The sequence below is a fragment of the Bombus fervidus genome, chromosome 4, assembly GCF_041682495.2.
Source record: "Bombus fervidus isolate BK054 chromosome 4, iyBomFerv1, whole genome shotgun sequence".
Lineage (NCBI taxonomy): Eukaryota > Metazoa > Arthropoda > Insecta > Hymenoptera > Apidae > Bombus > Bombus fervidus.
In genome coordinates, this window is record NC_091520.1 from 9,409,870 (window position 1) to 9,423,825 (window position 13,956).

At 41.6% G+C, this 13,956-nt stretch overlaps 1 protein-coding gene across 6 annotated transcripts in view; it reads left to right on the forward strand.

Annotated features, from left to right (window-relative positions):
• Dachs (unconventional myosin-IXb-like dachs) overlaps positions 1-13,956 on the forward strand; it is a 90,849-nt gene that overhangs the window by 60,651 nt on the left and 16,242 nt on the right. Inside the window, exon 1 of one of the 6 annotated variants that reach the window (XM_072002168.1) lies at positions 7-898. The exons of the other annotated variants lie outside the window; for them this stretch is intronic. Within the exon in view, the coding sequence (XP_071858269.1) occupies positions 808-898 (91 nt within the window). The 5' untranslated portion in view covers positions 7-807. Of the gene's footprint in view, positions 1-6; positions 899-13,956 lie in introns of those variants that run through there. 6 annotated transcript variants of the gene reach the window in all.

A 13,956-nucleotide genomic window follows, 5' to 3' on the forward strand; every position in this document is an offset into this window, starting at 1 on the left:
AGGTGGGTTCCAGGCAACAATGACGCCCAGTTGAACTCGGCGAGTCGCCACACTCTTCGTGCTCCTGCAAACGCGGCCCCGTGTCGTGTCACTCTGTTGTTTGTCGAAACTTGGATGATTACGAAACGCGAAGACAGGTGTATCGTACACGCTGAAGCTATCGAATCACCGCGTACCCGTGCTCAGAGACGATCCTGGAAGAGACGCGCGTGCACGTAAAGAGAAAAGCGGTAGACTCCAGGAGAGAGGAAAAGGAATAACGACGCTTTTCGGTCAGCGAGTGTGTTTCTCGAAATTTCTCGTGGAAAACTTTCCCTTAATATACGCGTGCGTTTTCAGGTTCGACAGGAAATGCACTTTGGTTATTCCGGTTACGTGGTTTTCAGTAAGGTTTCTCTAGTTCGTTCTTGTGATCTATATAGGTGAATTTTTCGTTTCGTGCGCGATATCCCGTGTCGACTGCAGTGAACAGTAATACCTGGAGGAGGTGCGATGTGATCTGTCCGGTTTTCAGTGTTTTCTTTTCTTTTCTCTTTTTTTTTCTCGTGACAGCCGGGGAAAGAGGTGCGAGAAGACGGAAGGAAGATGTGCGAGTGCGGTGATGAGTGTGCCGAGGACACGATGAACAGGCAGCTGGTGAGATGTACGGATGATCTGTGAAATCCGATTCATCCCCATTCTGGATCCAAGCTGGTGGTACGAGGCGAAGGAAAAGTTAAAAAGGAAAAGGGGAAAAAGAATAAGCTGCGACAGAGTTAGGATCAGCCGAAGAAAATTCTGGCCGATAACGAGCCTCGACCGCCTGAGATGGCCACCCTGGGCCTCTCCAAGGTCTTCATACTGGACAAGTACTTCACGGAGCTGCAGAAGTTCTGGGAGACCGAGAAGAAATTGCAAGGTACGCCACTGGCTATCGCTCTTGATCGTCCTTTTCGCGTTGAGCGCGCCGAGTCTCGTTTTCATGGACGATTTAAATGCAGCAGGCACCAAGCAGCAATAAGTATCATCGTGGTTTTGTTTCCTTCTCCGCTTGCTGTTACGAATTTCGAATGGCAGGAACGACTGAAACGATCCAAAAGTCCGATTAAGCTACACAAAAGGGAATAGGCAGTACAATAAAGCTGCGTTTATTAAAAGCGTACTTTTAATGGCCCTTCACGTGGTTAGAATGGATTTTTTTTCCGTGTTTCATTTCTGACTCTCTCGTGTCCTTTTTTATGCCACCGTCAAAGCCCTTTCCGCCTCTATTCTCCGCTCAACGTCATTCAACGTTAAAATCGTAGCCAAGTCACAAGTGGCTACCCTTTTTACGGGGGTTGGCTACGTATTTTCAAATTGACAGAGTTTTTAATGACCCAGCGCAGGTGAAATAGGTAAGGGGCGCTCCACGACGAACACTACGCCCCTGTTCACCTGAAAACGAAGAGCCGCGCGGCTAGTCGTTGGAGAAGTTACCTGCGTTTTACAGTTAAAACAGACCTCGCGGTTTCTCCACGTTGATTGCCTCCGCTGCATACTTGCCACCGACCGGACAGGTTCCTTTACCAGGAAAACACGGAGGATTTTCCTATTACGAGGCTTCACGGCCCTGTCATTCATACCTTTGAATCCGTGTTTGCTTTATTAACTCGTTTGCTCGAGAATGGCCATTAGAAGATTCATTAGGGGTTCACCGAGGAAACATGTTTTTTTCCACACGACTCGTACACCAAGTTTAAACACTTTCAGTTTACTTTGAGGATCGTTTTAGACTTCCCTCTCAATAATGTTTTAATAATCTCGTTGCTCTTTTATTCCTACAGCTTGTGGTTACCTCTTGAATAGAGTTTGAATACAGGTACAGTTACATAGAAAACTTACGATGGTTCAAGCGTAAAGATATAGCATGTTTTTCTGTAGGATATGGTACTCTATTATTCTAAAATTTATACTATGTGTGTAATTCGCGCCACGCAATTTCCTCGATGCGACAGAGATTAAAATTTCCGAGTATTACCTCACTTTGCCCGCTTATACGCTTTCTACGTTCCGCAGCATTTCGCGCCCCTTTTTTCCTCCGTTACTTTCCTTTTTCTTTCCACCTCCACGCTCGCCTGTTTATATATAACTGTATACGTTTCCAGGTTGGTCTCGTGTATTTCTGTAGTCCGCGCAGTTAACGAAATTTATTATCTCATCACGGTTTATTTCCCTTCCTCCTCGTGATAGCAATCGTAATTCTTACTTTATGCATTAATCCCCCTCGGGGGCATATTGTTTCCTCTCATAAACCACGCACTGAAACATTAAATGCTTTATCATCGTTTCACCCATCATTTCTTATGCTATCCGTTAAACGAGCAAGAGAAGAAAATAGTGGGAGGCGGAGGAGGAAGAAGAAGAGGAAGGAAGAAAAGGAGGAATAAGAGAAACGAGACTCCGTGAATCATCAACGGTGGACTCTTTCACCGTGTTCCTTGCACAACTTGCCCTCGTCACGAATTCTTTTCTTCTCTTTACCCGAAATACCCTCTGCTCGACTCTCTACTCTCGGCCCCCTTCGTTCTCACGCCCACGCATCTCCTGTCGCGCGTCTTGTTTACGTCCAGAAGGCGAAAAACTTTTTTTTTCTGCATCGTGAGAACTCAAAGGCGCCAGACTCTGATACTGATTTCCGTTATTAGGTAACTTCGACCAGTGATTGGCCAATCGAGCCTCGCTGGGTTACCTTCGAACACGTGCACGGTACAGAACGATGAAATTTATGGCCGTTGCCGTAGACTGTGGCATTCACCGTTCGGCGATGCTGACGGCCTGAGATCGTGTCGCTGATTGTCATCGGCGCGTCCTTAATTTCCTCTAACGAGACTGCAGGTGTCTTCGATTTCTTTAGAACGGGCGATGAAATATTTTTTAATTTATATGTTTATAACATACAATATTTATAACTTACAACTAGCTAAGAAGAATGATAGTTCGGTAGAGATAGTTGGAACGTTTAGGGATATTTGCAAGTACTCGATGACAGAGGAAAGTATAGTGGAGGTGTTCGTGGAAATGAGTAACATGGACTAGGTTTTCAGAGGAGACTGATACGGTCACAGGGAATGGGCCGTCGATTGCACGATCGCAATTACGTGGATAAAAGCGTCTGGATCTTGAATAGAAGTGAGATAGAACGAGGACAGGAAACGGTCACGCGGCCTCCGGCTTCGTAATTATATTTCTTGCAGGAAAGCACGCATAATTGTCCTCGGGACGTGAGAGATCCCCAGAGATATCGTTACATTGTACCACGTTATTCAGGAATTATCTTGCGGAGTAATTAGTATCTAGTTTTTGTTGCGTCATTAAAAAGCCTGTCGATTCCTCGGTTTTTTTTTCTCCACGATCATTAAATGTTGCTCGATCGCTTTTAAAGAACTTATCGGTTCAGATAACGACTATTCGAAACTTCTGTTCCTATCGTAGGCACGATACATTTTTACGTATCTTTCAGAATACGTTAAGATAGTTGGAATTCTTTAAAGCCTTTTTCTACGAAATTTTTTGCTAGAACTGGTTCTAATGGCTAGTGCGGAACGTATTCCAAGGGCCTCTGGTTGAACCGCGTAGCCTTGAGGGTCGTTAACGATCGCTTTCGGCAACCGGTCGACCGCTCGCGTTCTCGTGACCTTAAGCCACGGATCCCTCCGGGCGAACGATGTTCTCCATATTGGTCCATCTTATCTTCCATTCGTTTTCTCTCCCCTCGAATCGATAGTAATATGAGAAAAATGTACCGAATGACAAAAAAGAAGTGAACGTTATATCCGTCGCAAAAACTCGACTGTACAGTTACCACAAAATAGATACCAAAAACCACCGTGTGCCCTATCAATCTCATTCCCATTGTATCAAAATCTATAGAAGCCGCTATCCCATACGACATTTCACAATATCACGATCTTCTATTTCAACTGGATCAAATTGCGAAGGTGTCTAGGTATTAGACCTCTTGTACGTTTATTTTTTACTTTATTCGTAAAAATTCCAAAATATACGATGACTAGGTCAAATAAATACAGTGGAAGGCATTCGATTTACACTAAATGTTATCTAATGATCAGCAGAGTACGTACACGTTATTTTTCTTTGGCATTCCAAAATATCTAAAATACATAGGTAGATCTAAAAATAAAAAACGTTATCTTACTCCGAGCCTAATAAATTTCTTCTCAAAGAGGTTAACCAAACATTATCTACCTCTGAAGCAGTCCTACCAACCCAGAGAACCACTTGGAATCTCCACACTCGTTCATATCGAAAAACACAAGGTTCAGTGAGCAAGGGTCGACCTGTTTATGTTCAACGAAGGACATTATATTCGAAAGGAAGATTCTCCGTGTCCTGGTGGACTCCCTTGACCTATCTTCGAAAGTTGTCGGGACGAAGTTCATGGCGGAGGGGACTACTCCTGGCCTGGACTCCTGGCAATCCTCTCTCGCTCGGATTTATGCGGGGCAACGGCCTAAGCGAGTGTACATCCACTGCAACTGTCCAGTCCCCGCTGGCTGGTGTATACCACGTGCGCACACCGACGCGACCAGGTAAACACGAGCGCGCATTGTGCCTAGTATTATGCTAGCGACCAACTCGAAATTCGTTGAATGTCTCGGACGGATGTTTTCGAAGTTGGTACTTCGTTTGAGGAAGTTTAGAAATCGCCAGATGTAATTAGAATAATTCAAAAAAGTTTGGGGCGCAGAAATTAGTTTCTTAGATGAAAGGTTGGTTTGAGTTTGAATCAGAAAATATGAAGAGGGAGATATGTAGAAAGTTTGAAATCGATATTACGATGTTTGCGAAAGTTATCAGGTATAATTAGAATTGAGATCTTGAAATATTTGATAGGGTTTTGGTAGAAATTGGCTTCTTGAGTTCATTCGATTTTCGAAACTTCCAAGTATATTGGATGTTTGAGAAAGTTTGAAAGTTATCAGCCGCAATCAGAATTGGACCTCGAAACACTAGAAACGATATTGGGGATCTATTTCCTAAGCGAAAGTTTGATCTCAGTGCCAGTCAAAAAATTCCAGAAAGAATATTCGATATGCAAAGTTCCGGCTCGTATTTATATTGCCGCATTCGAGGGAACTCTGGGGATTTTGGAAGCCTGGGGAGCAGGTTTCCAGTCAAATCTCTGGTCTACGCGCACATCGGGAGATCGTAGAAGTTGGTTTGCACAGATGAACATCTAGGATTTACGTGATCCTGAGTTATAGAAGTTGATTAGCGAGCATAAATAGCGGTACATTAAGGTCAATTTAGCCAGTGGATTTGGTCAAGATTGCACGAAGCGTATGCGCATAAATTGCCGAGCATTAGAGGAAGCTAGGTCACCATCTGGGCTACCTTCTAACTCTTTTTTGGAACCGTTCCCAGGATGTTAACGTTACGGCGAACGCGGGTTTAAACTGTGAATTTCAAATTGCTGCTGGAATAAAAGTAACGGCGAGTTTCAAATTCAAGGCGGTGTCCCTGTTTTTATTCAATTTTAACTATGCTCAGGAGGCTGGAGCATACTCGAGGAACACACGATCGAACTACTTGAAAGCTCACTAAGCGAGAGAATCGTGTGGTTATCGTTGATAGTCTGGCGAACCTGCACACGCGTACACGGCCAATGATACCCGTGTGTTGGTGTATTTTTCTCCGTTCAGGTCGCTTTAAGTGGCGCTCATACCGAAAATTCAACGTCTTTGACGGAACTGAATAATTAACTCTTCGACACGTTTCGAAATTTATAGAGGGGAACTGAAGAGGTATCCTCTTAGATACAGGTCAACTGTAGAGAGGTTTTCAGAGGATTGCAGAAATGGAGTGCTTTTCAAAAAGCTCGAGACGATGATTAAGAATTCTGTAACGATTAATTATTTGGGTCAAGTTATATAGAAACCTAACAACTCACAAAATGATACAAAATTAGTTAAGCACAATACGGATCTTAAAATTTCGCAGTTTTTATTTTGCAAAATATTACCAATCCATAGAACAACTTTTACATTGTATAATTATTAAAATTACCAAGCTATAGTTGCATTTTAGGCTTATAATTATTTTGCAGAAAACTTCCAAATCACATAGTAATTATACTACGTTATTAAATAAACCATCACAAAACATCGTAAACCAACAACAAGAAATAAAATATATTCGATAGAAATAACGCTAACTTTAAAATTAAAATATTCAAATTAAATTTACTCAATTTCAGTTCATCAAGAGTTGGTGACTGTCTGTATAGTTTAGGCAATTTAATCGTCTGGGTTGCTACATATAAATAACCAGATTAAATTTTAATAAACGTCGACTCAATCAAATATACGCGGTGAAAATCTGAGTACTCAATGTACCTGCTTACAAGGGATGTTTTGTAATTTCTAATGTTTCATTTCGGTCAACACAGTAGGATCGTACGAATAATTCCAGGAATTAAATATTCCTTCCCTCCTTATAAATTCCTTCACGCCAAACCATCACATCTACCAACAACTACAATACCGAGAAAATCAATAACATCCATGAAATCGTCGCGTGTCATGCATTTCGTCCGATGTTTGTCGTGTTTTCCGGTTTGATAATGTTACACGTGCAAGGCTGTTACATTTATTGCTCGCAGTGATGACATGCGTCGCAGATATAAATTTTTAACGGAAGCCCGACGACAAGGTGAAATTAAGAAGTAATTAACGCGCGTCATATTTGTCCACTTTAATACTTTGATACGTCCACTGTGGCGTCATTTATTTCGTTCTCGCGTGAAAAAGAGACGTCTCGTTTCATGCACAGAGACGTCTTCTTTAACGTCATGGATCCTGGAAGAAATGGCGAAGGAAGCGAGCAACACGGTGGCACAATTAGGCTATTTTAGTGAAAAAATCCGGTTATTCCGGGTTCATAAAGTTGCCGGTTTATCCGCGAATTTCGTCGTAATTTCGCATTATACCGCAGGGAAACCCGCGCCACCGGACTTCATATAATTCCGTCGTTTCGCTTAAACGCTTTGGCGTGTCCAGCTTTCTTAAATCTTGTTTACTAGATTCTTCGTGCATAAGCGCGCGTTGCTTTTAATAATTCCGACCTTCCGCATCTGGTAAAGTAACTTGTTGCAAATGAAATATGCAATTTTAGACGTCACTGTGTGCCTTTTGACTTTACTTTCGTTGTCCTTAAAATGCTTATTACACCGAAACTAACGATAACAGTATTTTCTTTTATACATATATTACATTTTGTAGCAAATTCTTTTTCTTTGTTACGATCTCTTTTTTGAATACAAACTAAATTAACTTAACTTCAGGTACGATACATTGATAAAGTAAGACTAGGTAATTAATAGCATTTGAAAGTACATTTCAATTTCTAAGAAAACTACAGCCAACGCGTCGATAATAACGCAGGACCTAAATCGTTCGACTTGCACGTAGTATAATTGTAAATTATCATTAACAAATCAACCGAATCATTTTCAAATATTCAGTTTCAGTCGATATTCAGTCTCAAACTACGAAATCAAATGTTCGCACGGTCAGAGAATGACCGATCTTTCCTACGTGTGGAGGAAGGAGATACCTTAAGGGTATAGAAACAGCCTGGATTAACCCGCATCTGATTAGACTCCGAGGTTGAGCCCGGTTTCTCTCGCATACACACAGAAACTCGTCCGTCTTTTTCTTCTCCTGAGCTCCTTTGTGTATCGACGTTAGCCAGCGTCAAGAAGGAGTTTCGGTTTCACTCGAAAGGTCGTGAAAAAGGTAGCCATCGACGCGTATCCGTCGACTTTCTTCGGCTTCTTGGAAGGTACACGCATTCCCATGGCTCGACGTCATCGTTTCGCGTGAGATAATGCACGAACCCCACAAGTCTGTCTCATGCCCGCGGAAATTTGTGGCCTGTCGAGATCACGCTATCTTCTTCCATCTTACCCACGACAATTTTGTTTTCGATCGTCTTCCCGGACTCGTAGTCTCGTCTCCAGTTACCAGAATTGTAAGATATTTTTCGTTTGGCCTGATCCCTTCTCTCATGTTGTTTACTATCCACGATGGTTTTTCGTGTTGAAGTAATTATTTTAAGAAAAACTCTACATCTTTTCTTTTGTATACCTGTGACCTGGAGACCGCTTTTACGAAGAGAATAGAATTTAGTAAAAGAAAAAAAAAAAAAAATAAAAAAAAGGAGAGGTCTATATTATTGTGTCCTTGAATATAAATGTCGTTTTGGGTTACAAGGTTTAGAAACGAAATAGCTATAAGTAGATTTCTATTGCTGTTTTTTGTAACCTTCAGCTAGAGAAACACACCAAGGTTAACTTTTTCGTAATGTTCTTTGCCACAAGTGTATGAACGTGCTTCATATTATATTCTATTGTATTGTAACACTGAAAGAGTGAGGATTTGGATCAGCATACACGTATTTCAATATATTTTTCTATTACAAATTCATCCACTCTATCTGTCAACCTTAACATTTCAAACTCGGAGTAAAAATATGCTGTTTAACTTTTAATGGACGCGTGTTCGTGAACATGGTGAAAAATTTGAGATAATGGGATCGTTATGAAATGATCCGTCAGAATGAATCCATGAATATTTTCTCTTCAAAAAAAAAAAGCAAGGGAGATAGAAACTCGCTCAAGTGCAAAAAAAACCTTTTGCAGCTAATAAAAAGCTATAATTCTTCAAAGTTAATACTTGGAAGCTTTCAAAGAGACGCTATGCTCTTTTTACATCCTTTCGAACAAGAGTAAACCGCCGAATTACAGGAAACTTGAAGCGTACTGAAAGTTTCGCCCTGAAACCACCCGTTTCTCCGCTTACCAGCGTTTTCCGTGGCATCGTTTTTTCCCTGCAACCCCTTCTTGCCATCCTCCAATTAAAATTTTCGTTCTATTTGCCCCGGCTCGACCGGCGGCTAGAAATTTCGATTTCGCCTGACGCGCGGCCGCCGTAAAACGCTTTTATCCCCTTTCCCGCTTCTCCAGTGTCTTTTTTTACTCGCTTTACCCTCGTCGTTAGTTCGGTCTTTCCACCGGTTGAAACTTCACTCGTGGCTCGATTACGTTTTTTTCCCGAGGTGGCTTTTCGACTCTTTTCGTTGTTACGCGTTAATCGAGTAGCAACCACGTGTAAAACCGATTACGTCCGATTTTAACCGTCTAAACTCTAAAACTACGACATTGTCGCGTTAAATCTGTTGTTCTAAGTCTACGAAATTGTTAAAAATTCGTCAAATTAGCAACAAACAATATAAGCGTTCGTGTATGAAAATATAAAAGCTTCGTTTTATGCAACGGAGAAAGAACGAACGTGCTTCGATTTGATGATTGAATTATATCTGACTCGCGTTTGAAGGAATGAAGCGGTTTCTCCATGGAGGAATGCGAGGTATCCCGTTCAATCGATTCGTCTTCCCTCTTATCTGACCGGTCGCGTCGAACAGCTGTGTTTAAGATAGTCTTCGCTGTTTCCATTCTCTTTTTCTTCGCACTTTTCGTTTCTTCGCCCTTCGTTCTGAATTTCTCGAATCCTCGTCTTACTAAGATTTCTTGATTACTCGGGTTGAAACAGATTACGTCTACTTGATATTATCGAATATCGAAGCATTTTAACCTATTATCGTATAACGTATAACTATACGGAGCATGATACTGCCGTACACTTTGAATTTTACTTCGTAGTTTGAAAGCCTTAATTCTAAGCTCTAATCGATCTTTATTATAAGCGATGCGTTCACTTATGAAAAATAATATTAGCCAAATTTTCACACACTTCTTTCATAATTTATTCTATTTCCTGACGAATGTAATCTTCAAATAATCCCGGAGAAAAAAATTAAAGTTTACAAATCACCAAGTTTTCCCTGCATATCTTCTATAGATCATTTTATAATAATTAAATTTATAACTAATTTTTATCATCCGAATTTCTCAGTTGACAAATCATTTGTCAATCAATAGCGACGCTACGTGTACGATACTACGTATCTAATATTTCTTTATATTTTTCATCCCCTAAATTTTTATTTACTAAGAATACTACAAATGTACGTATCTCACGTGGCAAGGCGCCCATAAGAAGATCGATTCCATGGCGCGAATGTAGTTTGAATTTAAATAAGTCACGATAAACGAGTGGTTGGTCCCGATCATATACATAACGTGTCCCTAGTCGCGGATAAAAGACGGCACCGCGCGTTCTTTCCCTTCGTTTCGCTCCGCTGTTCTTCATCGTTGGTAGATGACTCGTCGTCGTGCGGTGAGTTAACGCGAAGAGGGTGTAGACGGCCGTGAGAAGAAGAAGACGAAAAAGAACCTGTTTTCTTCGAACGAGCATTCAGCCCCGAAGGTACCTGTTCGCTTTAATTCCGCCGCAGTAGGACCTGCTTCTCGTCGGGTGTATACCTGCCAGGCCCTTTTCGTTTGTCTCTTCTCTCTTTCATATACAACCCACGTCTTCCAATGGAAAGGCGTCCCCGACGTTTAGAACGATCCGTGGAAAGTGGCGAGGATAATTAATCATCGATACGATGCATCCTCGTCGATTCGACCTGTCTCTTGCCTGCCTTTTGTTCGACTCTTTGACTCTGGGAAAAGTTGCATTAGGTATGGTTATTCGAATGATCGTATAAAAAGTGTTAGATGGTTACGGGATATTGTTTATTATAGAAGAATTGTTTTACTAGCTTTTCGATCCGCTACGGAAATATATAAAAGATTGTGCGTCGATAAAATAGTTCATAGTATTAAGAGCTAGTTTATCGAATTTCCATCATTCTCTTGTCGAATCGTCCGTTCTGTTTCCTGTCTGGCTTTTATTACGCGTTTCGATCGAGGAAACAGTTGCATTAACCCATGGCTGCTGGATGTTGCAGGAGGTGTTGGATGTTCATAGAATCTCGTTTACCGAAGTATTATTTTATTTGGCTGTAGCTCTACTACAAAAATATAAAACATCGTGCGCCGATAAAGTATTTGATAGTGTTAAAAGCCAGCTCATCCAAGTACTATCGTTTTCTCGTCGAATTGACCGGTGTTTTCGAGAGCGGCATTCCGGGAATTCGCGTAAATTTTTCACGAAAGCTCGGGTCCCGATCGGCTGGCCAATCGGCTGCCGTCTAAAAGGGATTAATTTTGTGCGGCATCTCGATCAGTCATCGACAAATTTCCATCGATTGGTATCATGTTATCTCTGTCAAGTATCGAGTCGAATGTAAAAAAATGCACTTTTTTTTCTATCCAAGCTTTTGCGCCGTTTTAAAACACATTTTGGCCGAGAGCGTACACACAATGCACCCTACGGGAATCAAGATCGTTCTAGTATCGCTTTCGATCGACGAAAGCGACTGAAAGTGCTCCCTGTGCAGTCGAGTTTCATGGATCGCGACGCATTTAGCTCGCAAAACGGCCCACTAAACTTTTACCTCATTGTGATATACGATCCATGTCCCGCCATCCTCCAAACTCTTCTTCACCTTCTCTGTTCATGCTGTTAGAACTTCTCTCTATCCCCACTCCACTCGACGACGCGTCTTTTTGGTCTTTCGACTACTTCCTGTTCTCTTCTCCACTGAACTTCTCTTTTCGCTCTTGTTTGTCTTTGGTTATCTCCTTTTCTCCGCGTTAGTTACCCTTCTTTTACTCGTTCCTCCCCCCTTTCTCCTTAGCTTTCCTCTCGTTCTCTCAGTTTCTTTGATATTTACTCTTTCTCTTTGCCGCTACTTTTCGCTTCTCCGACTTTTTTCTAATTTCTTCCTCACTTTGATTCCATCTGCTTTTTAGTAGATCTATATTTTTCTTTGATCCTCGTGTTCTTTGTTCTTCTCTTGCTTTGGCTCGATTTCTTTCATCTTTACCGTATTTCCCGCTCTTTACCCTCTTTTCAGCTATTTTCCTTCTCTTCGCTGTTTCAGCCGCAGTTCATTTTTTACTCCATCCGTCTCGTTAGCTTCCCCGGACCTCCTCGGATTTTTTTTTTTTTTTGGATCTTTGTCTTTTTGATCTCTTCCTTTGAATCATGGACTTTCTGGTCTGCCATAATTCGTTTATGAAGACAGTTTCTCTCTTTGATCCAACGTCTGTTGTTTCGCTTTATGCGACCGGTTCCGTTGGCGCCTGTGACAACCAACTTCCGGATACGAGATTAGTTGCGTAACAGGCTCGCAGACTTGGAAATAAGTTATTTAACGGCGACTCGCGGATCGGTACGCGCGTTGCATTATTTACACGGAGGTCTCGCGTCTCCGATTCTCAGACATGCGATAGTATCGGTATTCGATGACAGTGTCTGCTCGATAATCGGCATTTCCAGACACGAAGAACGCTGTAGCCACTAGCAATTCTAGCTCGAATAAATTGTCAACTTTTTTCATATACTAGATTCCAGATAAAAATAACAACGCATATATTGACACCTTTATGCCAGAACCATGAATATTCAAATTTCCACCTTCTCTTTTTTCTTCATGATTCTATAATATTACAAGAATGTATTTTAGTAAAAATAAGAATTTTCAGTATTTGTAGTACACATCAAAATAGCAGGTAGAGATTAATGTAGAAATACGTGTATTTTCCATTCGTAAGTTTGATAAAAGACGTTCTTTAACGGGCATCAAAAAGCTTCGCGGCTAAACGGAGAAAAAAGAGGGTCGAACGAGTCCCGACCTGCGTAGCAAGTAAAGATGAATGAAAATGGCCAAACCCCTGAATCCTCTGAATGAGTCAGAGGCCGGAGTGAACGAAAAGCCAAGTGTACGAGCACTATGGTGGTGATTTTCGCGTGGCCGCTCGTAAATCCTAGTTTCTCGTGTGCCATAGTTCGAAAGGGGGTGATTACTTCCTCGAAGCTGGTGACTCGTCGAAAGTTACACTTTCTTGGCCTGACGTTCGACGCGTCACTTTATTCCCGCTGGAAACCAAGAACTTTTTCTCTCGCATAATGTTTCTCGCAGAGACATAGAAAAAAAAAAAAAAAAAGAAAAAGAGGAAAACAAAATGACAAGAAAGAAAAGAAGAAATGGACGGTTGTTCCTTCCAGCCTCTTTAGGCGGCGTCGTTGCGAGTTTCGCGAAAAGAGAGAATGGCACCTCGTGGTTTTACTTCTTTTTCCTACTTTTCCAAGAGAGACGAGCAACGTTGTGTCTGTCTGGTACGCTTGCTTTCTGTCTTCTCTGCTTCCTTTCTCGCGGGATTGCTTCCTCTTCTCGTGAATAACTCGCGAGGATCTCGGTATTCCCGGCGCGAACGCGACTCTGTTTGCAGACAGCCGTCCACTGGGTACCGTTAATCTAAGACACAATAGCGGAGATGTTGAAGCGAGACCTCGAGACCGAGAATCTGTCACGAGCGTGCAATCAGGTCCGTTGACAGGTGTGTCGGTTCTCTATGACCTTCTGACGTTCGATCGACAGCTGTTTTTCACAGAACGCATCAAAGGCTGATGAAATAAAGAAATATCCACTCCTCTTACTCTTTTCCTGCAAGCTGATCGGTAGCGTGTAGAGTGAGCGTTGGTCGAAGACCTAATTTCAGCTGGACTTTGTATTCGATTTTGGAGTTGTATAACGAAGTCTTTCTCACATAATATTTTCTAATATGGAAAGACGTAGCAGATTTCAGATTATTAAAATTATGTCTTTTCAACCATCCAAGCTTTATTTTTACTTATTTTCACGATTGCAGTGTACATGTACAATTCTCTGATACAATGCGAATAGAATTATGTATAGGTATAGTATTGGTGGATTAATTGCTATCAAGTCATATGCGTTCTTACTCGCTTCGTGTATATTCAGAAGATCTTTACTTTTTACTTTTTTGTACTAATCATGAAAACGTTACACGAGCCAAACGATCGTTGACCGAGGTATAAACCGGATAAAAAAGTCAGTCTAGCAGGTTGGCTGTAATAATTACATAGATGAGAGAACAGGTGT